At 47.7% G+C, this 23583-nt stretch overlaps 9 protein-coding genes across 20 annotated transcripts; 2 read left to right on the top strand and 7 right to left on the bottom strand.

The window, feature by feature from the left end:
- The first annotated feature begins 68 nt into the window (after window positions 1–68).
- Window positions 69–9034, top strand: cep295 (centrosomal protein 295). 8 transcript variants are annotated; one of them, XM_037267103.1, is made up of 31 exons: window positions 69–425; window positions 701–901; window positions 998–1122; window positions 1208–1301; window positions 1466–1585; window positions 1650–1790; window positions 1860–2043; window positions 2147–2305; window positions 2394–2675; window positions 2745–2842; window positions 2908–3063; window positions 3139–3197; window positions 3284–4241; window positions 4310–4478; window positions 4555–4686; window positions 4747–4938; window positions 5060–5166; window positions 6010–6100; window positions 6172–6333; window positions 6404–6474; window positions 6556–6958; window positions 7099–7442; window positions 7509–7676; window positions 7745–7882; window positions 7951–8020; window positions 8103–8245; window positions 8338–8387; window positions 8424–8524; window positions 8600–8675; window positions 8748–8847; window positions 8912–9034. In XM_037267103.1, exons 1-31 carry the CDS (start codon window positions 327–329, stop codon window positions 8951–8953), a joined length of 5235 nt encoding a protein of 1744 aa, XP_037122998.1. In that variant the 5' UTR covers window positions 69–326; the 3' UTR covers window positions 8954–9034. The 8 variants fall into 8 exon arrangements, with proteins under 8 accessions (XP_037122998.1, XP_037122997.1, XP_037122993.1 ...); XM_037267102.1 differs by having other exon boundaries at window positions 8103–8273; window positions 8333–8387; window positions 8603–8675; XM_037267101.1 differs by having other exon boundaries at window positions 70–425; window positions 8103–8273; window positions 8333–8387.
- Window positions 9035–9066: 32 nt separating this feature from the next.
- Window positions 9067–11883, bottom strand: ech1 (enoyl CoA hydratase 1, peroxisomal). Of its 2 annotated transcripts, XM_037267104.1 has the most exons (11): window positions 11755–11848; window positions 11571–11611; window positions 11006–11174; window positions 10661–10749; window positions 10447–10571; window positions 10317–10365; window positions 10181–10245; window positions 9869–9939; window positions 9736–9807; window positions 9498–9648; window positions 9067–9426 (listed from the first exon to the last, which is right to left on the bottom strand). In XM_037267104.1, exons 2-11 carry the CDS (start codon window positions 11605–11607, stop codon window positions 9322–9324), a joined length of 933 nt encoding a protein of 310 aa, XP_037122999.1. In that variant the 5' UTR covers window positions 11608–11611; window positions 11755–11848; the 3' UTR covers window positions 9067–9321. The 2 variants fall into 2 exon arrangements, with proteins under 2 accessions (XP_037122999.1, XP_037123000.1); XM_037267105.1 differs by lacking the exon at window positions 11571–11611 and having other exon boundaries at window positions 9162–9426; window positions 11755–11883.
- A 320-nt stretch (window positions 11884–12203) lies between these two features.
- On the top strand, window positions 12204–13636 carry sbds (SBDS ribosome maturation factor). Its single transcript, XM_037267106.1, has 5 exons — window positions 12204–12450; window positions 12625–12754; window positions 12839–13039; window positions 13115–13279; window positions 13349–13636. The coding sequence occupies exons 1-5, from the start codon at window positions 12323–12325 to the stop codon at window positions 13472–13474; spliced, it is 750 nt and encodes a 249-aa protein (XP_037123001.1). The 5' UTR covers window positions 12204–12322; the 3' UTR covers window positions 13475–13636.
- Window positions 13597–14849, bottom strand: LOC119132128 (claudin-4-like). Of its 3 annotated transcripts, none has more exons than XM_037267110.1 (2): window positions 14112–14849; window positions 13597–14057 (listed from the first exon to the last, which is right to left on the bottom strand). In XM_037267110.1, exon 1 carries the CDS (start codon window positions 14826–14828, stop codon window positions 14154–14156), a length of 675 nt encoding a protein of 224 aa, XP_037123005.1. In that variant the 5' UTR covers window positions 14829–14849; the 3' UTR covers window positions 13597–14057; window positions 14112–14153. The 3 variants fall into 3 exon arrangements, with proteins under 3 accessions (XP_037123005.1, XP_037123004.1, XP_037123003.1); XM_037267109.1 differs by having other exon boundaries at window positions 13597–14100; window positions 14135–14849; XM_037267108.1 differs by having other exon boundaries at window positions 13597–14104; window positions 14139–14849.
- A 384-nt stretch (window positions 14850–15233) lies between these two features.
- LOC119132129 (claudin-4-like) lies at window positions 15234–16102 on the bottom strand. Its single transcript, XM_037267111.1, has one exon. The coding sequence runs from the start codon at window positions 15882–15884 to the stop codon at window positions 15255–15257; it is 630 nt and encodes a 209-aa protein (XP_037123006.1). The 5' UTR covers window positions 15885–16102; the 3' UTR covers window positions 15234–15254.
- A 103-nt stretch (window positions 16103–16205) lies between these two features.
- On the bottom strand, window positions 16206–17636 carry LOC119132170 (claudin-4-like). The gene has a single exon (XM_037267177.1). It carries the CDS (start codon window positions 17300–17302, stop codon window positions 16634–16636), a length of 669 nt encoding a protein of 222 aa, XP_037123072.1. The 5' UTR covers window positions 17303–17636; the 3' UTR covers window positions 16206–16633.
- A 923-nt stretch (window positions 17637–18559) lies between these two features.
- On the bottom strand, window positions 18560–19780 carry LOC119132172 (claudin-4-like). The gene is made up of 2 exons (XM_037267180.1): window positions 18890–19780; window positions 18560–18719 (listed from the first exon to the last, which is right to left on the bottom strand). Exon 1 carries the CDS (start codon window positions 19687–19689, stop codon window positions 19057–19059), a length of 633 nt encoding a protein of 210 aa, XP_037123075.1. The 5' UTR covers window positions 19690–19780; the 3' UTR covers window positions 18560–18719; window positions 18890–19056.
- A 721-nt stretch (window positions 19781–20501) lies between these two features.
- On the bottom strand, window positions 20502–21567 carry cldnf (claudin f). The gene has a single exon (XM_037267176.1). It carries the CDS (start codon window positions 21516–21518, stop codon window positions 20775–20777), a length of 744 nt encoding a protein of 247 aa, XP_037123071.1. The 5' UTR covers window positions 21519–21567; the 3' UTR covers window positions 20502–20774.
- A 330-nt stretch (window positions 21568–21897) lies between these two features.
- LOC119132171 (claudin-4-like) lies at window positions 21898–23181 on the bottom strand. Of its 2 annotated transcripts, XM_037267179.1 has the most exons (3): window positions 22955–23181; window positions 22271–22750; window positions 21898–22221 (listed from the first exon to the last, which is right to left on the bottom strand). In XM_037267179.1, exons 1-2 carry the CDS (start codon window positions 23147–23149, stop codon window positions 22307–22309), a joined length of 639 nt encoding a protein of 212 aa, XP_037123074.1. In that variant the 5' UTR covers window positions 23150–23181; the 3' UTR covers window positions 21898–22221; window positions 22271–22306. The 2 variants fall into 2 exon arrangements, with proteins under 2 accessions (XP_037123074.1, XP_037123073.1); XM_037267178.1 differs by having other exon boundaries at window positions 21898–22750.
- Window positions 23182–23583: the final 402 nt, after the last annotated feature.

Below are 23583 nucleotides of genomic sequence, written 5' to 3'. Positions count from 1 at the left end.
TCTAAATAATATAACAATGTGTCGCGACAAAGTGCGCGAACACGGCGGGACGTTTAAACCGACGGATGTGACGTAGGAAGAATTCAAAGCGAACTCTTCGCGATCGCACCGATTTGTGTGCTGCAAGAAAATGTCTTTTATTTTGGATTGATCGCATCAGAATGTATTCAATCTGACTTCTATAACTTGATATGATCCTATTTCATCGATTAACTCGCGTTTGAGCCGCGGAACTTAGCGATCAGGCAAAGTTAACCAATTCAGGCCAATCAGCTAAGCCGCTAGCTGCTTATGTTGCTACAGAGAAATGTTTACGCTGAGAGACAATGGCGAGACGGCTGGGAAAATTACGACTGAGCCCCAACGAAGAGGCCCAGTGGATACAAGAAGAAAGGGGAAGAAGGAGAAAATTGCGAATACAACAGGTAGTGAGAACATAATCGATTTTGCTTCGCTTTCTGACGTTTCACTTCATTGTGACGTCATTATAAATTATTTCGTCCGAACTCTGCATTGCTTTTGAGTCACTTTTATTTGCCACCCATTGAGTCATGTCAATCCCCCGAGCCAAACAGTTTGTGAGTTTTCAAACTTGTTGTGATCGATGCTCTCATTCGAGCGAGCTATTTTTTGCAAACGAATTATGCAATCATTTAACTTATTATCATGCATTTAATCGTTGAACCTGTCCCTCTCTTAGGTTCGTGAGCAGCATAAGAACTTTGCGTTCCAGACACGGCAGAATGTTGAGCGGAGACGTCAACGTGAGCTGGAGCTGCTGGGACAGGAACTGCGGGAGCAATGGGAGCAGCAGCAAAACGAGAAACTGCGCACGCTGCAGTTGCTTTACGAACAGACCCTCCAGATGGTCGGCCAAGGACAGAGGATGGCCAAAGAAAATGTAATGCAGTGTGACGTCAGAAAGACAGAGGGCACTGCTCTGTACATAAATCATAGTCTTGCAGTTGTATTAAAATGTCTTTTTGATCTGTCAAAGGAGCCTGATTTGCTGGCCATAACTCGGAGAGAAGCGCTGAATCACGCCAAAGCGGAAGAGCGCTTTCAAGAAGCCCTGAAAGAGCTCAAGTCGCAGAAGCTTAAAAATAGTGAGATGCAAAGCCGGTGAGCATTTTTCAATGAATGTGACTACCAGACTAAGACAGAGAGAGAGAAATGTGTACATTGTTTTTTTTTGTTTCCTTTGCAGAACAATCAATGCTCGGAAAAAGGCTCTGCAGGTAGAAAAAGAGAGATCGACAAAAGTGGCCAACCTCCCGCCGCCTCCCCCAAATCCAATTTTAGTAAGTTGCATTGTTGTACTCAAAGGTTGCGCTTGAAATAGTGTGAACATTTTACGAATGACAAAACGGTAACCAAATGTAATTTCTGACTTTAGAAATTGTAAACGGCAGCAAATCAAGTATTTTCACATACTTGAAATGAATTATTGTCTTCCCTTTCCAAGCAGGCCATTGAAGCCGGAAAATCGGACGTGGGAAAGAAATCTGATGTCAATGCCTTTGCCGGCACCCGTCACCACATGCCCCCCGGGGTCACGGTGGACCGGGCGGCAGACACGCAGCAGGTAAAAAAAGGCATGAACCACATGTTCCTGTTTGGAGTTGCCATAAGTCAACGTTCTCAAATAGGTGGATGCCCATGAGGTAGCTGAGCTGGCCATGAAGAGGCATCTGGACTTACAGAGGGAGGAAGAGAGGAAGAGAGCCGAACGAACGGAGACGGCTCGTGTTCGAGGGAAATCGGCTCTGAGGAAAGAGCAACTGGCGCTGGTATGAAGTTTGTGTGTTGATCTCAAGCACCATCGGGCCAACGTCAGAACCCCGCAATGGTACCTTTAGGATCACGAACGGCTCCTCGTGGAACTGGAGCACATGCAGCACGCTGACATGCTGAGGAGGCGGCAGCAGGCCTTTCAGATAGCGCCGCAGATCTTCCAGCCGCCTCACAGGAAGCAGGAGATGAAGGAAGACTTCCAAAGAGACATGGAGGTTGCCTTTGAGGACATGTACACCAGAGAAAGAAGTAAGAACTCAAAACTTGGTCTAGTTGTTGATTGGATGGATTATTGTTGACATATTTTGACGTGTGATAATGAAATGCAAATTTATTTCACCTGAAATTCCAGGAATCCAAAGTGACCCGATAAGTCTGCTCGTCCCAGAACCTCGTCCTGTCATCGGCGCCGACAGCCAAGACCCGGAGCTGGATGTCACGCTAGACGAGGGCGTCACATCTGAACGAGAAAGGTCCACAGAGGACGCTGGATTGCAGGAAAATGCCCATGGTATAAATTAACATAACTAGTAAACCAAAAAAAAGACATTACTAGTACCACGCTAGCAAAAGACATGAACAACTTTCTAAACCTGCAGTGGAGAACATGCGAGCAGCTCCCAGGAAGGCCTTGACCAATCTCCTCAATCGCATCAGGAACCAAAGAAGCGAGTCGTCAAGCTGTGACGGCGGAATCCCCGTCGCCAGTCGGGGCTCGGAGCGGGACAACAAAGTGATCCCAGAGCGGGATGCCGTCGTTCGGCCCGAGGGAGTTTCCGAAAGGCTCGAGGCGGCAGATAGAGAAGTTTCGGAGGAAGACGTGACCATCGAAACGGGCTCGCTCAGCAGCCAGCCCGCCCAGGCGCCGTCGTCTCCTCAAGGTAACGCTGCTTTCCTGACGCTAGTACAAAAGTCATCATTAAATATAATGAAGTATTTGTTTTTATTAGCAGCAAACGCAACAATTCAGCCAATCCCATCAGACAGTCAAGACGGAGATTCCCTCACCTCCAAAATCCTGGAATTTGAAACCGAGCGAAAGGAAAGGGTAAGGGACCGCTTAAGTGTAGTCCACTTTGTATTTTGCTCAAGCTTTTTCTTCTTCTTCTGCAGGAGATGGAGCTGGAGAGGGAGAAACAGCAACAGATGGCCTTTCTACAGGAGCTGGAAGAGCAGAAAGCCCGACTGGAGCGATTGTTGCTTGAGTCTCAACAACAAGAAACCCCTCAAGCGGGGGTCCATGATCAAGAAGTTTACCCACATCCAGAGGTAAGCCAAAATTTGAGAATTATTTTTTCTAAATTCTAAATCAGAAAAAAAAAAAAAATCTCAATGATCCCACAGACTCCTGAACACACCAGACGAATCAGAGAATGTCAAGAGCGCCTCCTAGAGCAAAACAGGTGCGTTGCATCATCAAGGAAAACGTATCAAAACAAACTTCCAATTTCTGATTCTAATCCAGTCTTATTTTTTTCTCAATTTAAAGAATTCATCAGCACTCTATGGACCTGGCTCGACGACGCCTGGAAGACTACCAGCGCTCTCTTCAGAACCGTCACAACGGGACCACTCCGCCCCCTCCTCCTCCGCTGCACAAGCCTCAAATCTCCTCCGACTTATCCTCCCAAGCATCGGCTGGTCCATCCATGCCACCGGCTCTTCCCTCCTCCAGCCTCCAACCCGCAGAATCATTTGAAAGTTCAAACCTTCTGAGGCACCTGCTACAGGACATCTCTGATCCCGACCCTCTGACGAGAAAAGTTGTTCCGAGAGTCCCGTCGACCACCACCGAGTCAATTCCTCCCAAAGCGGTCATCCGAAAAGTACTTCCTTCTAAAATGGTCACTAGAGAGTTACTATCTCCTCAAGTGGTCACCAGAGCGCCCGTTCCTCCTAACGCCATCACCACACAGCCAATTCCTCTCCAAATTAGTCCCGCAGAGTCGCTTCCTCCTCAAGTAGTCACCAGACAGTTGCTCCCTTTTAAAATACTCACCAAAGAGTCGCTTCAATTTAAACCAGTCACCAGAGAGCCGCTTCCTCAAGCGGTCACCGCCGAGCCATCTCATCCTCAAGTGGTCACCAAAGAGACTCTTCCTCCTCAACCACTCCCTCTTAAGAAGGTCACCCGAGAGTCATTCCATCCCACACCGGTCATAAGAGAAGTTCTTTCTCCTCAAGCGCTCACCAGAGAGGCCTTCACTCGTCAAGCCACCGAGTTTCTCCCTTCCACCAGCTTTCCAATCCAGCCCATCCAAACGATCACACAGAGTCACCTTCCACAGTTTGGATCACCTGCAGAACAAGACCAGCAGAGGCCTCAGGAGTTCCGCAATCGGCAGCAGGAGGGCAAAGAAGAACTGCGGCAAAAACAGACGGAGAGTCTGGAGCTCCTCAGGCAGCAAAAAGAAACATTACGGGCTCTGATTAACGTTGACGCTCAAGTGAGTTCACAAATTGTCTCCTCTTGTTGCGTAATCTCTTCTTCGGCTCAACCGTGATGTTCTTGCAGCCGCAAAGCGAGGTCGCCACACCAGAGGACGCCGCTCAAACCCGATTGGGACTACTTTCCTCCCTGCTCAAAGTCATCGAAAAATCCAACGGGGGGAGTTTGACCCGCCCGGGGCATCTGCAGACAGAAGACGACCCAAGTCTTCATCTCCCATCCACCAGCGAGACGGGTACTAGCGCGTAGCATTGATAGCGTGTAGCATAATCCCAAAAACTGATTTTCGCTTCATTTTCTTTTTTTCCCAGCCTCACTTCATGCTCCCGCCCGAGCAGCAAAACCCCCAGTGACCCGAGTCCGGCTCGGCACGATGAGTGAGCAGCACGAGCTCAGCGCCATTCAGGAAGTAGAGACGCCAGTGGACACCAGCCTGGTGACAGGTCAGTCCAAGAATTCGGCATCTCACGTCCCCTCATCACTGATGCTGATTCTGCTCTCAGGTCCGGGCGATGTTTTTTCTGCGCCCCAACACACAATGGACTGGTCTCTGCGGGAGCCATATGAGTCCCCTGTGACCACAGTAGCAACTCTACAGACGTCGTCCATGTCCAGTTCAAGGAGGTCCACCTCATCGCTTTATGGAGAAAAGCAAGTGATGGGGTCCGGAACATCACCAGACACTTCTGAGCACAGTACGTTCGCTCATTTTAGCAATTCAATGATACAATATGTGGAGCCTCAAAACTCGGTTGTGTCACCTACTTTTTTTTTTCTTCCCGTTAAAGTCGATTCAAATCGAATTTTGTTGTCCAGGTTCATATCGCCACTTCTCATTGTACTCCGAGTGGGAATCCGACTCCTTTGGCCCGGCGGTCCCGATCAGCGGCTCCTTCTCGGATGCTAGCGGGTCACCTGGAGAGGCAAGTTGGGTTTTTATTTTGAGTCAAGGGGCTGACATTGCATCCAGGTACACTTTTCACCCCCTCTGAGGTTCACAACCTGTGGATCAATGATGAAAAATAGCCAAATCTGAGTGCCTTGGTAATGTCTTCCTTGGCCTGTGATTATGCATGAGAAGCTTTTTGTTTGTATGTTTGTCCGTCCGTGTGTGTGTGTGTGTGTGTGTGTGTGTGTGTGTGTGTGTGTGTGTGTGTGTGTGTGTGTGTGTGTGTGTGTGTGTGTGTGTGTGTGTGTGTGTGTGTGTGTGTGTGTGTGTGTGTGTGTGTGTGTGTGTGTGTGTGTGTGTGTGTGTGTGTGTGTGTGTGTGTGTGTGTGTGTGTGTGTGTGTGTGTGTGTGTGTGTGTGTGTGTGTGTGTGTGTGTGTGTGTGTGTGTGTGTGTGTGTGTGTGTGTGTGTGTGTGTGTGTGTGTGTGTGTGTGTGTGTGTGTGTGTGTGTGTGTGTGTGTGTGTGTGTGTGTGTGTGTGTGTGTGTGTGTGTGTGTGTGTGTGTGTGTGTGTGTGTGTGTGTGTGTGTGTGTGTGTGTGTGTGTGTGTGTGTGTGTGTGTGTGTGTGTGTGTGTGTGTGTGTGTGTGTGTGTGTGTGTGTGTGTGTGTGTGTGTGTGTGTGTGTGTGTTGTCTTTGTGTCTCTTGAGCGATGATGTAAACAAAATTACCTGAATTGTATTTAAAAAAAAAAAAATACATTTCATGAGGGTTTCTACACTTGAACTGAGCTCAATGTCCAATTACTAAATTATTTATAAATATATGGTTGTAAATGCAACCACCAATCCTAACCGAGTGTGTGTGCGTTTGTTGTCAGTCTGCACATGGACGTTCTGATCGGGAATGCTTGTCCATCACAACCTTGTCCACCGGCAGCTACATCACCAGTGACCCAGACACCAACGCAGGTGAGGGAAAAAAAACCCCAAAAATTAATCACGCGGCCTCTGGTCCAAAACCATTGTGGTGTCATTATTAGGTAAATCTCCAACCCTTGTCGCCACGGAGACTTCTCGCCTCGGCCCCTCCTCCAGTCTCGCTGCAAGCGAGCCCCAAGCGGCTCTTCACGCCTCTCCGATGAGCGACGTCCAGCGTATCGTCGAGCAATACGCCCGAGAGCTCAGCGTCTCTTTAAGTACAGGTAGAGCGTGCATGAGCCGTTTCGCTCAGCGTGCGGTCCGGTTTTGTTCACCGTGCTCCGCTCGGAACAGGGCGAGAGGACGATGACGACGAAGCGTCTGGTGTGACTTCTCCTTCTCCAGCCTCCCACACAAGTGTCGTGGTCAGTGAGCCACAAAATCGCCTTAAACTTGATTTACTCTACTTGAGGAACATTTTGAATTCTTGCTTGTTCATCTTCCAGAACCGTGACCAACCAATCTTGGGGCAATCCTCGGTCTACGAGGATCAGGACTCGTTCAGACCTCTGATTGGTCAGCCAGGGGATCAGTCCTCCTACCTCATTGCAGAACAAAGACACAGCATCATGGAGCGGCTGCTGGGTCAGCCGTCAGCTCACTCGTCCGTAATCGGCCAGCCGCCCGGCCCGCCACTTTCTGCCAGATTGGACTTGACTCTGAGTCGCATCATGGAACAAATCTCTCGCGAGTCCAGCCAGCGCAGGTGGAGAGGCCAGCATGAACCCAGTGTGGCTCAGTTGCCGTCGCACACAGAACGGTCCTGGTTGGACGAGCGTCCGGAGAGCTCGATGAGACCGCTTGTCGCCGAGTTGGACTTGTCTTCTGGCCAGGACAGTGGAAGCTCAGGTTTGAGAACTTTGCAAACAGTAAATAGATGCTGTCATACCAAATGTATTAAAATTATTACAGATTATAAAAAGTAATAGAAAAAAATGAAATAATTAGAAAAAAACATTACAGATCATATATATATTTTTTAATTTTAGGTGAAAGAACTGGCTTGGATCTCAGCACCTTGACAGAGGCCACCATTCCCTCGCATCCATCCTTACCTCCCGAAGCCTCACACGGGGCTTCCGTCCCGCCCGGCGCAGACTCCTTTCACCCCCTCCCGTCTGAGGTCACCAACAACGAGACAGCCCCGGACCCGTCCGCCGTGTTTCGCGACTCTTCCGAGGGACGCCTCTCGAGCGGCGAGCTCAGCGTGTCAACGCATTCCGACTCTGCGTCTCAAGGCGGCGCCTCTGAGAGCGAGCGCTCCACCGACCGCTTCAGGACGGAGGAAGGCTCCCGCCGGACGTCCGCTTGGCATCGCGTCAACTCTCCTCAGGTTGTGTGTCTTATTACGCGCGTGTGTCTGCACTTAAATGAGCGCTAACATAATTTGTGATTACAGATGGTGCGGCTCTCACAATCTGATGCTAGCAACAATTCGTCTACATTAAGCATCTTGCCTGAGGAGGATGTAGAAGAAGAGCAGCGGGAAGTAGAAGTTCCCATTCCTGACATCCCTGCAGAAGAGTGCACTTTGAACTCGAGGCTGGACCTCAATGCAAGGCTACAGGTACAATTTTGTGCTGCTCGATTTTTGTAGGTGTTTTTTTTGTCTTTTTTGATAACTTGTATTTCTAGGAGGCCGGCAGTATGAATGGCATCCTGGAGCAGTCCCAAATAACACTGGTGAGCTTGACAGACACCACGTTGCAGGACAGCATAGCGCTAGAGGAAGAAGAACTCCCGTGGGAGGAGGAAGAACAAAAAGGCAATGAGGTACTCGTGTTGGCATTCCAGGACCTTCTCAACTCTGTCCTCGTATGAACTTATTTTCTTTATCGTAGGAGTCCCAACCAACCTTAATGGAGAAACCTCCAGGAGCTTTAAAGGCAGATCAGAGCCCGACACATGCAGGTAAAGTCTGCTATGGATTTATTTAGAGGGGTTTGAAGGTGGAGAGTGGTTTATATTGAAAATGTCTGTCTGTTGGCATCAGGCATGCTCCTCGAGTTTAATTGGGGGTCCCAGCAGCAGGGAGTCTTTGAGAAGAAGCGCCAAGCTCTTCTAGAGAGGTCAGCCCGCCGGGCGGAACAAGTTAAGGCCAAAGGGGCGCTGGTCAGGAATGGAAAAGCAGCGGAGGTCGGCGCGCAGTCTGAGGAAAGGCCTCATGAAATAAAAGGAATGAAATGCAAATTAACGATAAAGTTAAAATAATTGCAACCTTACTGCAGACTCAGTCGGCCCACCGAGTGGAACAAATCAAAGCTAAAAGGGTGCCGGGCAAGAGTGGCCCGGCGGCAGAGGGCAGCACGCAGTCCAAGGAATGTCCTCTGCAGAGTCGACAGCAAGCCAAAGCTGACAAGTGCAAAACAGCAACGTCCACTTTGGTCAAGCAACAAAAGCCCCTGACTCCTCCGGGTAGGAAATCTGATTAGTAACAAGACGGGACAGATACAACTGTGCCCTGAAGTTAAGTCTTAATATGCTTTCCAGCAGTGAGCACGTCAACAAAGTTGAACGAGCAGAGCCAAGTGAAGAAATTTGCCGAGATGCACAGACAAACTCGGAGGTACTGCCATTATTTTTTTCTTTCCCCCCATGACATGTCACCACTGTCTCAACACCGCATTTGTTCTTTCAGACTGTACGAGCAGCTTGAGGAGGTCAAAGAGCGGAAGGCGGTCCAAAGCCGTCAGGAGGCTTCAGCCAGCAACAGACAGAAAGCCAAAGCCTTCCACATGGTAAATCTTTTTTTTTTTAGGCATTACGCCGACGGCACTCAACTGATGTTTTATTCCCCCACAGAAAACACTCCAGAAGCTTCGTGCCAAGCAGACTCAACAATGAGCGACTCAGAATGTTCTTTCCCACCTGTGTAAATGATGTTATAGTTTCGTTTATTAATAAAGCTTTTAACTTATTCAAAGATCTTGTGTAGTGTTTACATACTTTATATTTATAAACTTTCAGCACCTATTTATTAGATTCATACAAATATTAAAATCATATAAACGAGTATTTTACAATGACAGATAGAAATGATCAGGCATCGGCATTTGACGACTTTGTCAGAAGTGCACTTTATAGCTTATTTATGAATCATAAGACTGTTGGCACATTCTTATTTTTGTTTGGTTCAGCAATCTTAGATTGGCCCGAGAAGCCCAGCTTGAGAACCGCTAAAGAGCTTGTTCAGTAAACATCCTGACCTCTTTTCACAGTTTGGAGAAGGTTATGCTCTTGACACTCTTCTTCTCCATGGAGGCTTGAGCGGATTTCATCACGTCTGCAGTCTGAAGCATGCTCATGTTCCACGTGGCCTGGAAACATGGACCATTCAGCATTTCACAATAGAGTGTGTTAAGTTTGAACTTCCTGAAGTTTTCCTTACCATGTAGTCGAGTCCCTCGGCTACGCTGTGGTCTCGGGAGTAGATGAGGTTGACTTTGGTGCCTTGTACGGCCACGGGGCTGCGGGCGGCCATCTCTCCGGCCATCTCCAGCGCGCTCGCCATCATGGCCTCCTTGTCCGCAAACACTCGGCTGGGTACCCGACGAGAAAAGCCACTTCAATTCGTACGGGAGGCTGCCTTATCCTTCATCTCCATCATAAGCCCAAAATCACTTTACCTGACCAGTCCACTGTTCAAGGCCTCATCGGCGTACATCTTCCTCGCAGTCAGAGCCAGATCGTTCACCAGGCTGGAGAAAAGGTGGGAATATTTTAGATGAACAATTTCAAGTGTGTTTATGAGCTGTTTACCTGCGGCTGCCGATCACTTTCGGGAGCCTCTGCAGCGTTCCGACGTCCGCTGCTAGCCCGATGTCCACTTCCTGCAACATCGTAACCGAGTCAACAACCTTTAACATCTTTGTGGCATCGCCCCCAAAAATAGATTCTCACCCCTTGACTGGCCATATTTACTTTTGTGTTCAAACCCCAAAAAAGAAAGATACTGCTTTTATGAAGCTCACATTCTATACGTAGTATTTGTCTGCTGGATGTGTGCCTTAAAGGGGCGTGGCCTAGTGAGTGATGAATGTTAGGTGATGCTCTAATTTACACGGGACATACTTTGACTTGGAACCAGGCATCCTGGGTGCACAGGCGGATGTCACAGGCAGTGATCAGATCCACACCTGACGATGAATTTGAGTTTTGAAAAGGTGACATTTCAATCATTTTAATAGTTCTGATGAGGTCCTCCTACCTCCTCCCACACAGGCTCCATGAACAGCTACCACAACTGGCTTTGGACACTGGAGCAAGAAGATCAACACATAAGTAATAATAAAAATGATCATATATTAATCATCATAATCATCATACGTGTGACGGACCCTCTCGATGACTGAGAAGGTGTCCTGGTATTTGGTGATGTTCTTTCTTAGGTTCCAAGAAATGCGGGCCGTGTCATCTCCGTTTGGTTGCAGCAAGTCGCCGGCCATGTCCATCAGGTCAATACCTGGACCATCGGCACACAACTGAGAATTAGATTTGTTCTTCAATTGATGTAAAAAAAAAAAAAAGCAACTTTGACAAGACTTGTGACACCTGCTGTGAAGACCTTCCCTGCGCCAGAGACCACAACCACTCTGCAGTCCGGGTCACCGGAAATCTCGTTAAAACAATCCACCATCTCACTGAGAGACAGCACAACCATGATCATTATGCTCAGTTTTATTGTCATTGTCAGAGCACATAAAATATCCAGAAATTTTTACTATATTAATTTATTGTTTGTTAAAACAATATATTGGAAGAGGGCACTGATATTTGCGATCGCAATATCAAGTGGAGACGGGGGGGTAGATTATTTTTATAAACCCCTTGACCCAATTCCAAATTATTTCCCCCCATATGCCATCTTTTATAAAATCTATTTAAAAAAATTCTTGCCTCCAGAATGCTTTGTTCATTGCATTGCGCTTGTTTGGACGGTGGAGCTCCACATGCGTGATCGTCTGTGCTGGGCGGCTGATGGCCAGGGTGGTGTAAGGGGCTGTGGGACCGCCAGAAGTCGACATGGTCCGGACGACTGTTTGGCTGCAGGGCCCGAATCCCCTGTCTATTAAAAAAAAAAAAAATTGTATTCAAGATGAAATGCATATATTTTACTACTGTATTACTTAGGCAGTTAGTGGAGTAGTACATAACTAGGAGAATAACTACACTAATCACACCGTAGGGATTTAAAGTACGTTTTTAATGGAAATACGGCTCATATATGTGAACCAAATTAGACACAATTTTGAGAATACTAATTAAGCGGGTGGGGGCCATTTTGGGACAGGCAGCAGTGAAATGTAGTCATGGGAAAAGTAAACGAAAATGCACATAAGGAGTGAGAACAAGCTGAACTTTCAAACACACAACTAAAATTAAAACACGACAGTTGTTAGATATTGACAAAATTGACTCAATATGTGACGTTTATTAACGCAACAGAGCGCTGTTGACTTACATGTTGTGAAAGCAGACCTGGCAAAGAATGACAACATCGCCCTTGAAACGACGAAGGTGGAGTGGGAAGAAAAACAGATAAACTAAAATCTTAGCAAACACAATTTCAGCGGACGCGACGTTTTACACACCGACGGAAAGTTAAATTAAGTGATAGGTGGCGAGAATTCAAACAGGTGCCTCACCTAAAGTAATTTAGGTCCTTTAACGCAGGCAGGAAGCGTCTCCTCTCTTCTTCTTGTTTTGTTTAGCTGGTACTGGCGACTTGGCACACTAGCGCCCCCTACGGTCAAGTTGACTGGAAGTTTTGCTTACCTTTCACCCACTTTCTTGATAAATCATCCGTTTTTTTACATCAAAATATCACGATTGTAAAATAGTGTTTGCCGATTGAAATACACGCTTTGCGACGTTTGTGTAAAGAAAATAACGTCATCATAAACGGAACGATAGTTCCGTTACTGTTTCTCGAGGGTCTCTGCGTCAACGGTGACTGCAAATTTACTTTTACCATAATTTATTGTTTGGGACTGTCACGAACCGTTTTGTTAGGCAAATATTTACTTGCTTTTTTGTCCATTTTCTTTTAACTTTCATTTCAATTACCGTGGTCAAAAACATCAGAACTCTCGTTCGCCATTGCTTGTTTTTAACGGACTCTAGGTGTGGTAACACAATAACAAGTGCGTCACGGAGGCTATCGTTTTGTCAACGCACTTTTACCCTCAACAAAATTAGTAGATAGACGTAAAAATGTCTATATTTACACCGACAAACCAAATCCGACTGACAAATGTGGCAGTGGTGCGGATAAAGAAAGGAGGCAAACGCTTCGAAATCGCCTGTTATAAGAATAAAGTAGTCAGCTGGCGCTCCGGAGCGTAAGTAAGGCATCAGATGTTGGTTTTAAATGGTCTCACATACCTTTGTTAATGCTTATTGTCTTAATACATTCATATATACACTCTAAATGTTGCTGTTTAAACCCAACCTTTATTGATCCAACGAGCTGCATGTCAAACACAAAAGTTTCTCCTTTGTGTTTTTCTCTGCAGAGAGAAAGATCTGGATGAGGTTTTGCAGACCAACTCAGTTTTCGTTAATGTCTCCAAAGGGCAGGTGGCCAAAAAGGATGACTTGTGTAAAGCTTTTGGCACAGATGACCTGACCGAAATCTGTAAACAGGTACAGTAACAATCTCCGGTGTAACTAAAGAAATAAAGCGCTGATGTTTAAAAATGACTTTTCCTCTGTGTTGCGTGCAAACAGATCCTGGCCAAAGGGGATCTCCAGGTGTCTGACAAGGAGCGACAGAGTCAGCTGGAGACCACGTTCAGAGACATCGCCACCATCGTGGCCGAAAAGTGCGTCAACCCCGACACCAAGAGGCCGTACACGGTCAGCCTGATTGAGCGCGGAATGAAGGACATCCACTATTCGGTCAAAGCCAACCAGAGCTCCAAGCAGCAGGTGACACTGCAAACATCACATGAAAAAGTGCAAATAATCAAGCATGACGAGGTGACGTGATTGCGTCGAATGCAGGCCTTGGAGGTGATCCGGCTGCTGAAGGAGACCATGCAGATCCAGCGGGCTCACATGAAGTTGCGGCTTCTGCTGCCAGGCAAAGAGGCGAAGCGGCTCAAGGAGAAAGTCAAACCTCTCCTGCAGGTCGTAGAGAGCGAAGATTTTGAAGAGAACCTCGAAATTGTGAGTTGGTCCCACAATTTGTATTCAGTTTTTAGTTTCACTTTTTGACATTTACATTTTTGTTGTCAGGTGTGTCTGGTGGATCCCGGCTGCTACAGGGAGCTGGGTGAGATGATTCGCTGCGAGACCAAAGGCAAAGGCTCGGTGGAGGTGATCAGCCTGAAGGATGTGGAGGAGGGTGATGAGAAGTTTTAGGGAATCACTAACACTTTCAAAAGATGTTGGGAACTAATTAAGTAAAAATTAAAAACTCAACTGTTCCTTTATGCTAAAAGCACACTCTTTGGGAATCTCTGCTTTGCAGCACTTTTTTTTAAATTTTTTGCACACAAATATTAAATGCAAATGTGTATTTAATGTCACTTTCTTTTCAATCAAGGGCAAGTGAAAAGTAGTTACAATGTCCACAGGTTAACAATCAAAAGTTCTTCATTGGTCAAGTAGGTCAAAACTTAATTTCTGTACCATATCAAAAAAAAAATTACTAAACTTATACATTCAGGATGTATACACAAAATGAGCCCATTTTTAATTCTTCATAAAAAGTCAAATTCACAAGAATAAAGTTGTAATATGTGAGTAAAACTTGAAATGTTAAAAAAAAAAAAGGTAATGAAGATATGAACTAATTGTGTCACCATGGGGAGTATGCTCTAATGCAAATACACATTTTCAAAATTGAAAATTTCACAGTTCGGGGTTCGAATGTTGGCTCGGGTTTCGTGTGCTCGCATGGATCTTCTCTGAGGAGTCCAGTACCTGCTCCAGCATTTCCAATGGGGGAAATAAGATTTGAGATTTTCACCTATTGCTTACACACGCAATCCAAAATCATATCTAGTTTTGTTGAAAACACAAAGGGGAAGGGGGGGCATCAGGAGGGCACGGACCCACGTTGGTACTGGCTATGTGTGAAGTTGGCCCTGTTGATCCTGTTGAGTGGGTGCATCGTCTCCTCGGGAAGATGCGTCCCGTGACCCTCAACGGACGGGTCCGGTACCTCGGAGGCGGTGGGACACAATGTGGTGAGAAGGATCCCCCCGGCGATCATCAGCGCAAAGGCCACCCATCCAAAATACAGCGCCGGTCCCCAGTCCCTCCTCAGGTGCACGGCACCCGCCAGCGGCTGGCTGCTGTGCTGGCAGGTCCAGGCGATGGGAATCAGAATAAGAATCCCGGATAAAACGTACGCGGCCCCGGAAAACACTTTCACCTGCCCCCGCTTGGGGAACCACACGGCTCCGGCCACACCTATCAAGGTGGAAAACGCCCCTGCGCCCACCGCCGCCATGATGAAGGCCCTCCACGTGCGGAAACTCCCAGAAAGCGAAATGAGCGTCCGATAGAAGGAACAGTGCAGCTCCCCGTCGTGGGCCAGATCCCAGTGGTCCCATTCCAGCCACACCCCGTCCCAGTAAGCCGGTAGGGTAGCCGTGGAGTTATCCAGAGTGCCGCTCACCGTCCACAAGGCCACGCAGCGAGTCAAGATGGCGCAGAGCCACCCGGAGAAGGCCAGACCCAGGCCCGCCAGCTCCAGACGCCGGCGCATGTCGACTCGAGAACCCTAAACCACGGGGGTGGGGCGTCCCAACCTCTGTCTGGCCGGGTTTGTTATGGGAAACCAGTTGGACGGCATTAGAGAGCAGGGGAAGGCGTAGCCTGGGTGGAATGTTTTGTTTGTTCTGACATCGTATCAAAACAATCCGAAACAGTCTGAGCTGCCGGCAGGCGGGACAAAAGTGCCTCTGTGGGCTTTTCTACTCTGACAAGAAGCTGATTTAAAGGAAACGTCTTGGTTTTTTTCTTCTTCACACCTGTGTACAAACGGCTTTTGTGATGGAGACCAAAAAAAAACCATATCAAACATTTCACAGTATGACAATCAATTCTATTCATTTTGGAGCATTTGTTAATTTTCTTTTTTTGGTCCAATCACATTTCAGCCTTTGTGTGTTGCCATGTCAATGTCGCTAACCTAGACATAGTTCTTGATGGCGTAGCCGCTGTTTGTGTGCGTTCTGGCCGGGGTGTAGCCATCAGGACGTAGCCTCGGTGGTGGACGACTCGCACATAAGATGCCCCCGCCGCAGAGTAGCAATCCCGACGCGACAAAGCCGATATAAATGGCCGCCCCGAGTTCCCGTTTGAGTACGTCGGGGACGCGCGGGTTATAGAAGTCTCTGATCACATTGTTGGCCGTCCAGGACACGGCCACGGCGCTGGCCAAGCCCGCCAGGCCGAAGACGAGGCCCGAACCCAACACCACCCGGGTCTTGATGCGTGGGTGGTTCAGGCACTTGGTGCAGCGGGCGCCCAGGAGGAAGACCAGAAAACCGAGGCACCCCAGGACCAGGCTGATGCAGACCAGGCCGCGAGCCGCCTGCAGCTCCGGAGACAAATCCAAAAGGGCATCGTAGAGCTTGCACTGCATCTGACCTGTGTACTCACTGACGCACGTCATCCAAAGACCCTCCCAGAACACCTGCATGACCACCAGGCGAGTCCCGATGAAGGCCGTCACCTTCCACATGGGAAGGCCGCAGATCAGCATGGTGCCGGCCAAGCCCAGCGTGGCCAGAACGATGCCGAGCTCTTGCAGGGCCATGTCGCACCTAAAACCAGAGGTGGGACAAAGTCAACTGTCATGTCATAAGTCAAGTCTCTTCACCTTTAAATTTCAAGAAAATCCTACTTAAATATAGGACTAAAATAAAATAAATAATAAAATTGTACTGTATTGGATTAAAACCAAAGTCTAAGCTTCTGCACATCGACCACAAGAGGGAGCCACACTCAAACCACACTGGTGTAATACATTTTCTAAGCAAAGTCTATCAGTGGACTAAAAGTATTCATCTCCATCAATTTTTTACACTGCTAACCCTAACCATACACACAAGCACAGTAGATAAAGAAGAGGAGTAAGTGGGTTATTATTGTTTTATTGGAGTAAATAAATATATATTTTTAAATGACATTTTTCTTCAGAGGAAATTATTTTGTGGACCGAAATTATGTCTTGCAGGACCCCTCGTTTTAAAAATGACTGCTTTAGTTTGTTCCCAAAGCAGAGAGTGTCATCCAAGAGTCTAACAAACCGGTTCTTCTGGAACTGAAGTCAAAAAACAACAGGCATGAGAAACAAAAAAAAGCACATTTACTGTGATGACAAACACCAAAAATCATGGGCAAGTTCTTAAAACACTGACTTAACTGTCCTTTCAGTGTCAAAATAAATACGGGGCAATCCAAAGTAGGTAGAAGTTTTTTTTTTTTTTTGACCTCACCCCTATGGATTAATTTTTGGGGTAAAACCACCCACTGTTGACTTTTGAAGCTTTGGCTTGACTCATCTCAAATGTAGGTTTTTGTAGGCGTGTACGAGCCCATGGAGTCAGCCTTGCTATACGCTCCCATGGACCTATCCATCAGGTAGTGCACAGATGGTGCCTCGTCCCTCTTGGGGGGGCAGCTGGCGCACAGGAGCGCCCCTCCCAGCAGCAAAAGCCCCCCGGCCCCCCAGCCGATGTAGAGAGAAGACCCCAGCTCCCTCTTCTGGGCGTCCACCACCGTCGGGTTGTAGAAGTTCCTGATGATGATGCTGGCGGTCCAGGACACGGGGATGATGCAGAGGAACCCGGCGATGATCAGGAGAACCCCGCCGGCCACCGACGCCCTGGCTTTGGCCCTTTTGTCCGGGATGAAGCTGGTACACTTGCCGCTAGCGAAGGCCAACAGAACACCGGCGAGCCCCACGATGATGGAGACCACCACCAGGGCCCGGGCGGCCTGGAGGTCCTGGCTCAGGGCCAGCATGGAGTCGTAGACCTTGCACTGCATCTGGCCCGTGCTCTGAACCACGCAGCTCATCCACAGACCCTCCCACATGGTCTGCGACGTGACGATGCTGCTGCCGATGAAGGCGGTGACGCGCCACATGGGCGAGCCGCAGGCGATCAGAACCCCGATCCAGCCCAGGAGGGCCAAGGTGCAGCCGGCCATCTGCATGCCCATGGAAGGCATGGCGGCGGTGATGCGGCGCCTCGGAGAGCTCGCCGAGATGATACCGGGAAGCGATCGGCTTCACGAATGCGTTGCAGACGGAGAATGAGAGGCGTGAAAGTGAAGGCCTGAACAAAAGAAGACCTGCCGTTCAAGATTCTTTGTTGATTGTCAAGGGTGTTATTCTTCTTACTCTGCACGGACGATTGGGTTACTCAGTCCGCTCGATACTCACAACAAAAAGACACAAAGTCAACATTGTAACCGGAAAGCAGCCATTCATGGAGTGAGGAATCCTGCTGAAACATTTTTTATTTTTAACTCCTACTTGCCACGTTAAGCTTTCAGTAGCCGCTTTGAGAGAGCAGGAACGCAAAATCGGACAAACCTGAAACCTTTCAACACCATAGAAGTCACCTAACACAATTTCACACTTTAGTTGGCAGCTATGAGACTGATCTTTGCTGAAGCCAACATATCTGATAAAGTCTACTTTGATGAACAAAGCCGAAAAATGCAATCAGCTGACTGTAAACGTAATTACGTGACTTGCGCATTAACATAAGAAGAATGCAATCATGAGTCTGAGGTGTGGTCACACTATAAAATTGCACGTCATGCTGTAATGGTTAAGGAAAATCTACTGAAAGTATGATTCATACAGGAACCAAATTTGGATGGATGTCGTCCATCTGACACGGAAGAAACCATTTCTAAGATTGAATTGAGCAATTTGTTTGCGTTTGTGTGGTAGCAGGACACTTCCTGGTTTACGAAACGTCTTCTAAATTTTATTTTATATTTATTTAAATATTTATAAATAATATTTCATTTAATCTGGGTTAGTTAAACAATAACCAAGTCACAAAAGTACTAAATAAATAATCACCTCCTATAAAATAAAAATAAAAAATTGGCTTGTGGATATTTGAACACAAACGGTGTAGCAACACATGTAGACAGGTAATGAAACAAGGAGAAGCAGACTAAAAAGTGAGGGGGGGAAAAAAACAAAAAGTAGCTCTCAGCATAAAAAGGTTTGTTGAGTTCTTGTGTGTTTGGCACAAAAGTTTCACAAATATGCAGATGTGGTGCAACCGGCTGAACTGGTTGAACAATCCACATTCCGGCTCTTCTTGATGACCCACTTCAATATTAACTGACAAAACTTAGCAATCAAATTGCTAGTTTATAAAAATACATTTGGTAGGTTTTGTTTTGCTATGAGTAACTCCAAAATGTGAGATGTGGTTGAAAAAACACATTGACAAAATGGCGTCAGGTTAAGTATATGCTTTATTAAATATCAGTGACATTGGTAATAAAAAAAAATAAAAAAAAGATTACGAAAGAGTATTTTCCACGCAAAACATTCATAAAATAATATGTGGCTGTACAAATAGCGTCGGATCATACTTGTTAGTTTCTTTTGGCACAAGATAGATAAACATTTGAGCTCGGTCTTCGGGCGTTTTTCACGCCTCATCATCTTGGTTTCCCACAGGACTGGATAGTGAACACACAAAATATTTTGCCAAAACACAAACTGCATTGTCATGTTTGGCAGCTGTTGGAGTCCGATCGAGAGGAGCAAAAAAAAAAACACAAAGAAAAAAGAAAGCACATCTGACTGTTCCGTGCAGATGCTGCGACAGAAAACATAGTTTGTGAACCGGAGCAGAATTTGCCGGAAAATCGACTTGTCCGCCAAAGGGGTGGGGGTCGTCCGCGAAACGAGGTTGGCTTGTACTTCAAAGTCTTTTCCTGGTCAGTCCTCAGACGTAGGCCCGGCTGGTGGTTGTGGATCTGGCGCCCGAGTACTTGACGGGGTACTCGGGTCCGTCCTTGGGTGGGCAGGAGCTGCACAGGAGAGCGCCGCCCAAGAGGAGCAGGGCCGCCGTGCCCCAGCCGATGTAGAGTGCTGCGCCCAGCTCCCTCCTCTGCGGGTTGGTCAAGATGGGGTTGTAGAAATCTCGGATGATGGTGTTGGCCGACCAGCTCACGGGGATGAGGACCAGGACCCCTGCGCAGATGAAGACCACGCCCGCTGCCACCGCCACTTTAGCTTTGGCTGTCTTATCCTCCACAAAGTTGGTGCATTTCCCTCCGGCGATGCCCAGGATGACCCCGCAGGCTGCCACGATGATGGCGACGACCACCAGAGCCCGGGCGGCCTGGAGGTCCTGAGGAAGCGCCAGCAGGGAGTCGTAGATCTTGCACTGCATCTGGCCTGTGCTCTGCGTGACGCAGTTCATCCACAAACCCTCCCAGATGACTTGCGCCGTCACGATGTTGGCGCCGATGAAAGCCGTCACCTTCCACATGGGAAGGGCGCACACGATGATGGTTCCTAAGAAGCCGATGATGGCCAGGATGAAGCCCAGCATTTGGCGGCCCAGCGACACCATCTTGACGTCTTTGTGTTTGGTTTTCGAAGAAGTAAGAGTAAGAGCTGAACGAGTCAGTTGAGCGGAAGGAATAAGCAGCCCGGAGTCTTCCGCTTGGCTTTAAGGACGACCAACCCTACCGGGGGCGGAGTCCAGAAGCCAAGTTTTACTGAAACCGGTAGCCTGTGACACGAACCTGCCTGGCCAGATTCTTCACGGAGGGCCAAGTAGAGTTTCGACGAGATTCACATCATCGTTTCCTCTATGACTGGATGTAAATGAGGTTGCATTCTTGATTCAAACGACGCACCGACACCCAATTGGTGGCTCGTCACCCACTTCCGGTTTCCAAAGTGACAATCCTCGGAGGTGCGGTTGTATCACGAGGGGACGTAGATGGCCTTGTTTTGGAAAATCAAAATGACGTCGGCAATCATGCTGAGACACAAGACGAAATTTCCTTCCTTGTTAATTTATATATATATTATATTAATTATATTTAAATGTAGCTATGGGCTAATAGTATCCCTTTAAATGACTGAAACAATATTACATTATAATTTATAAATTAACAGATTAACAAATACTGCTACAAGAAATTGTAATGAAGCAGCTTTCTTTGTTTAAACTTCTGAAACAGTGTTGCACAAGTTCTTGGTTTTGTTCCTGTTTTGATTTAGGGGAGCAGAGCTCTTAATAATGATGCCACAAAAGAGTTCTGGTATCCACTCAGACATTTTATTTCAATTCAAAGTTATTTACACGAAATCAACAGAACATGAGTACAAAAGATAATTTCACAATTGTAACGTCCAGTGCAAATGAGCATGTTGATGATGCCGCAAAAAAAAGCTCATTCAATTTTTCCTAAGCGTGAATGGACTCAATTTGGGTCGAAAAAAAAACTCAAAAAAATATGAAAGTTGAAAGATTTCCATAAACATGACAAAAAATACCGTCGAATATTGCTATTTGCGGGGCACAGCGACAAGACCGGCTTGAAAATAGCTCAAAACTGCAAATAATTAACACTTATTATAGAATAATGTCACATTCCAGTCTTTCTTGGTACAGTTTTGATCCAGTCTGATTTGAGGTCGCCCTGTTTAAATGTACTGCCGCGGCTCGTACCCGGAGGGCGCCACGTACGGCTTGCTGGGATAATACGAGCCGCTTGGCGCGTAGGGCTGGCTGGAGGTCGGTGCGTAAACAGGCGCGTACGTCGACCCGTTGCCGTACGCGGACCCGTACGGGGCCTGGTAGCCGGGGTATCCGTACGTGGGCCTCTGTGGCGGGCACGAAGTGGTGAGGATGATGCCGCCCACCAGGAGAATGGCCGCGGACCCCCAACCGATGTAGATGGCCGCTCCGATCTCCCTCCGTTGCGTGTTGATGGTCAGGGGGTTCTGGAAGTCGGTGATGGTGATGGTGGCCGACCACGTGACCGGGATGAGGACGAGCACGGCGGCCACGATGAGTAAACAGCCGCCGATGATCACCACCTTGGACATGGAGGCCTCCTTCGTCAGGCAGCTGGTGCACTTTGCGCCGATGAAGGTGATCATGAAACCGATGAAGCCGAAGACCAGTGAGATGATGACCAGCGCCCGGGCCGCCTGCAGGTCCGGGGTCAGCCTCATCACAGACTCGTTGAGCCTGCACTGCATCTGGCCTGTGCTCTGCATCACGCAGTTCATCCACAAGCCATCCCACACGATCTGGCCCGTGACGATGTTGGCGCCGATGAAGGAGGTCACCCTCCACATGGGAATGCCGGTGGTCACCGCCACCCCTACCAGCCCGATGAAGCTGATGATCTGACCCCCTGTCTCCTTGCCGATTTTCCCCATGGCCAAGAGGCTGCGTTATGGACACGATCGAAGCTTGGACGCGTATGGGTGGAAAGGGGCGGTTCCTTGCTCGCGGTGCGCAGGTGAGTTCTTCTCGCCTAACCGGATTCTTCTTCTCCAGTCACAGGAGTGGCATCGAGAGAAAAACACGCTTTCATATGCGCGCCATGGGTTTATAACTCTGATGACGTCAAAGATTTCATAGAGTTATTTAAGTAGGTCAAATCTCAGCAAAGTAGAATTGACAATTATAGCCAGCCTTTTAAAAGAATGACCTATAATAAAAGTGTTGCACACATTCTCAGCCATGATGATAACCATCGGAGAAGTTTGTCATCAAACAATCCGCACCACCGTCAGGCATCACGTGACACACAAGTTAAGTATTTACACAAACGTGACTTCATTCGCTTTCGCTTTACATGTCAGCCCAAAAATCCAATCAGCGGTGACAAGTCATCGATTAAACTTATTTTCTAAATCGTTCAGCCGCCTCAAAAATAATAACTCGAAAATCCTACAATTTAGCAAGCAACGAACGAATAAAGAATCATTAGGGGGAAAAAAAGTGCATAACTGCACTAATGCAGGGATCATTTTCTCCTACACAGTGCTTTTACGCCATCTTGTGGCATCCTGGGGTAATTCAGAAAGAGCATTTGCCAAACATATAGCAAAAAAGTAAATTAACGCAAATTAAAAAAACATTTTGTGGGGTACACGCTGTAGAATGCAGCAATTCACCATTAATGCCACTTGATTTAGTTCCAAGTCCCGTCAACCATGTTTCACACGTAATCCCTCGAAGTGGGCACCGAGTTCACAGCCGTGAATTTGGTGACGTAGCCGGGATTCTGGTGGTGTTTGGGGGGACAGTTCCAGCAAAGGAGTCCCCCGCCGATCAGCAGCAGCACGGCGGCCGCCCAACCCACGTACAAGGCCGCCCCCAACTCGTAACGCTGGGACGCGAAGACCAGAGGGTTGTAGAAATTGGTGATGATGACGTGGGCCGACCACGACACGGGAATAAGGCACAGGAGCCCGGAGACGAGGAACAGAACCCCGGCCAGGATGGCCGCCCTGGCTTTAGAGGCCTCCTCCTGCATGCAATTGGTGCACTTCCCGCCCACGATGGCCAGCATGACCCCGAAAATCCCGGTGATGATGGAGATGATGATCATGGCCCGGGCGGCCTGCAGGTCCCGCTCCAGCGCCAGGATGGAGTCGTAGACCTTTTGTCAGAGTTCAAATGACTAATAAACATTTAAATATGATTTAGTCTAATTAGCCATTAAGCTAACTTTTAGCTAGTCACGCCCCATTCGCTCTCTCTCTCCACAAAACATGAAGCATTTTAACATCATTGCCTTAAAATAAACAAAGAGAAAAATGATGCAAATGCGCTATTAAGCTAACACCAAAAATGTTCCATCAACCTTGCACTGCATCTGTCCCGTGCTCTGCACCACGCAGTCCATCCACAGGCCCTGCCAGATGGTCTGCGCCGTGATGATGTTGGCTCCCACGAAAGCCGTCACCTTCCACATGGGCAACGCGCACACCACAATGACCATCAACCAGCCAACCGCCGCCATGGAGACACCAATCATCTGAACGCCCTGAGACACCATCGTGCCGACTTACGTCCGGTTAGAGAGACGAGGGGGACGACGCCAGCTTTTGTTTTTATAGTTTGTTGGGGGGTGAAGCGGAACCGACGGCAGAGAAGCGTGTGAACGGCGAATCCCGGCTACTATTGGCTGTGGTGAGTTTACATGAAAACACGGGCCTAGTCACCTTCAGTGGTGCTGAGTCTGCTGACCCCCACAAACATTCCAAGGTCAGAAGGTTGCCATTCTTGTTGTCCAACTTCAGGTTAAATATGCATCAAAAATTCAATTCAATTTTAAATTAAAAATATGCCTTAAAAATTTGTGGTTGGGATTGTAGATATTTTTCCATAAGACTATTAAAACTGGTACTTTTTTATTGGTCACTGTGGCGACCACTCTCTTACCTAATATTTACGTAACTTTTAGTTAAATTACTTATTTATGTAACTTTT

This window comes from Syngnathus acus, chromosome 13 (genome assembly GCF_901709675.1).
Source record: "Syngnathus acus chromosome 13, fSynAcu1.2, whole genome shotgun sequence".
NCBI classification, from domain to species: Eukaryota; Metazoa; Chordata; class Actinopteri; order Syngnathiformes; family Syngnathidae; genus Syngnathus; species Syngnathus acus.
This window is presented reverse-complemented; position numbering and strand designations above follow the sequence as displayed.

What these genes read in the sequence shown, in the direction of transcription:
- cldnf (XM_037267176.1), bottom strand. Translation starts at nt 21,518, where the DNA reads ATGGGGAAAATCGGCAAGGAGACAGGGGGTCAGATCATCAGCTTCATC.
- ech1 (XM_037267104.1), bottom strand. Translation starts at nt 11,607, where the DNA reads ATGTTGTCATTCTTTGCCAGGTCTGCTTTCACAACAT. An exon ending in ATGAACAAAGCATTCTGGAG is followed by an intron (nt 10,750 to 11,005) that starts GCAAGAATTTTT and finishes GCTGTCTCTCAG; the next exon opens with TGAGATGGTGGATTGTTTTA. An exon ending in TGGAGCCTGTGTGGGAGGAG is followed by an intron (nt 10,246 to 10,316) that starts GTAGGAGGACCT and finishes ATTCATCGTCAG; the next exon opens with GTGTGGATCTGATCACTGCC.
- LOC119132171 (XM_037267178.1), bottom strand. Translation starts at nt 23,149, where the DNA reads ATGGTGTCTCAGGGCGTTCAGATGATTGGTGTCTCCATGGCGGCGGTT. An exon ending in CGGGACAGATGCAGTGCAAG is followed by an intron (nt 22,751 to 22,954) that starts GTTGATGGAACA and finishes CTCTGACAAAAG; the next exon opens with GTCTACGACTCCATCCTGGC.
- LOC119132170 (XM_037267177.1), bottom strand. Translation starts at nt 17,302, where the DNA reads ATGCCTTCCATGGGCATGCAGATGGCCGGCTGCACCTTGGCCCTCCTG.
- LOC119132129 (XM_037267111.1), bottom strand. Translation starts at nt 15,884, where the DNA reads ATGGCCCTGCAAGAGCTCGGCATCGTTCTGGCCACGCTGGGCTTGGCC.
- LOC119132172 (XM_037267180.1), bottom strand. Translation starts at nt 19,689, where the DNA reads ATGGTGTCGCTGGGCCGCCAAATGCTGGGCTTCATCCTGGCCATCATC.
- sbds (XM_037267106.1), top strand. Translation starts at nt 12,323, where the DNA reads ATGTCTATATTTACACCGACAAACCAAATCCGACTGACAAATGTGGCA. An exon ending in GTCAGCTGGCGCTCCGGAGC is followed by an intron (nt 12,451 to 12,624) that starts GTAAGTAAGGCA and finishes TTTTCTCTGCAG; the next exon opens with AGAGAAAGATCTGGATGAGG. An exon ending in TTGAAGAGAACCTCGAAATT is followed by an intron (nt 13,280 to 13,348) that starts GTGAGTTGGTCC and finishes TTTTGTTGTCAG; the next exon opens with GTGTGTCTGGTGGATCCCGG.
- cep295 (XM_037267096.1), top strand. Translation starts at nt 327, where the DNA reads ATGGCGAGACGGCTGGGAAAATTACGACTGAGCCCCAACGAAGAGGCC. An exon ending in GAAAATTGCGAATACAACAG is followed by an intron (nt 426 to 700) that starts GTAGTGAGAACA and finishes TCCCTCTCTTAG; the next exon opens with GTTCGTGAGCAGCATAAGAA. An exon ending in ATGCACAGACAAACTCGGAG is followed by an intron (nt 8,676 to 8,747) that starts GTACTGCCATTA and finishes TTGTTCTTTCAG; the next exon opens with ACTGTACGAGCAGCTTGAGG.
- LOC119132128 (XM_037267110.1), bottom strand. Translation starts at nt 14,828, where the DNA reads ATGCGCCGGCGTCTGGAGCTGGCGGGCCTGGGTCTGGCCTTCTCCGGG.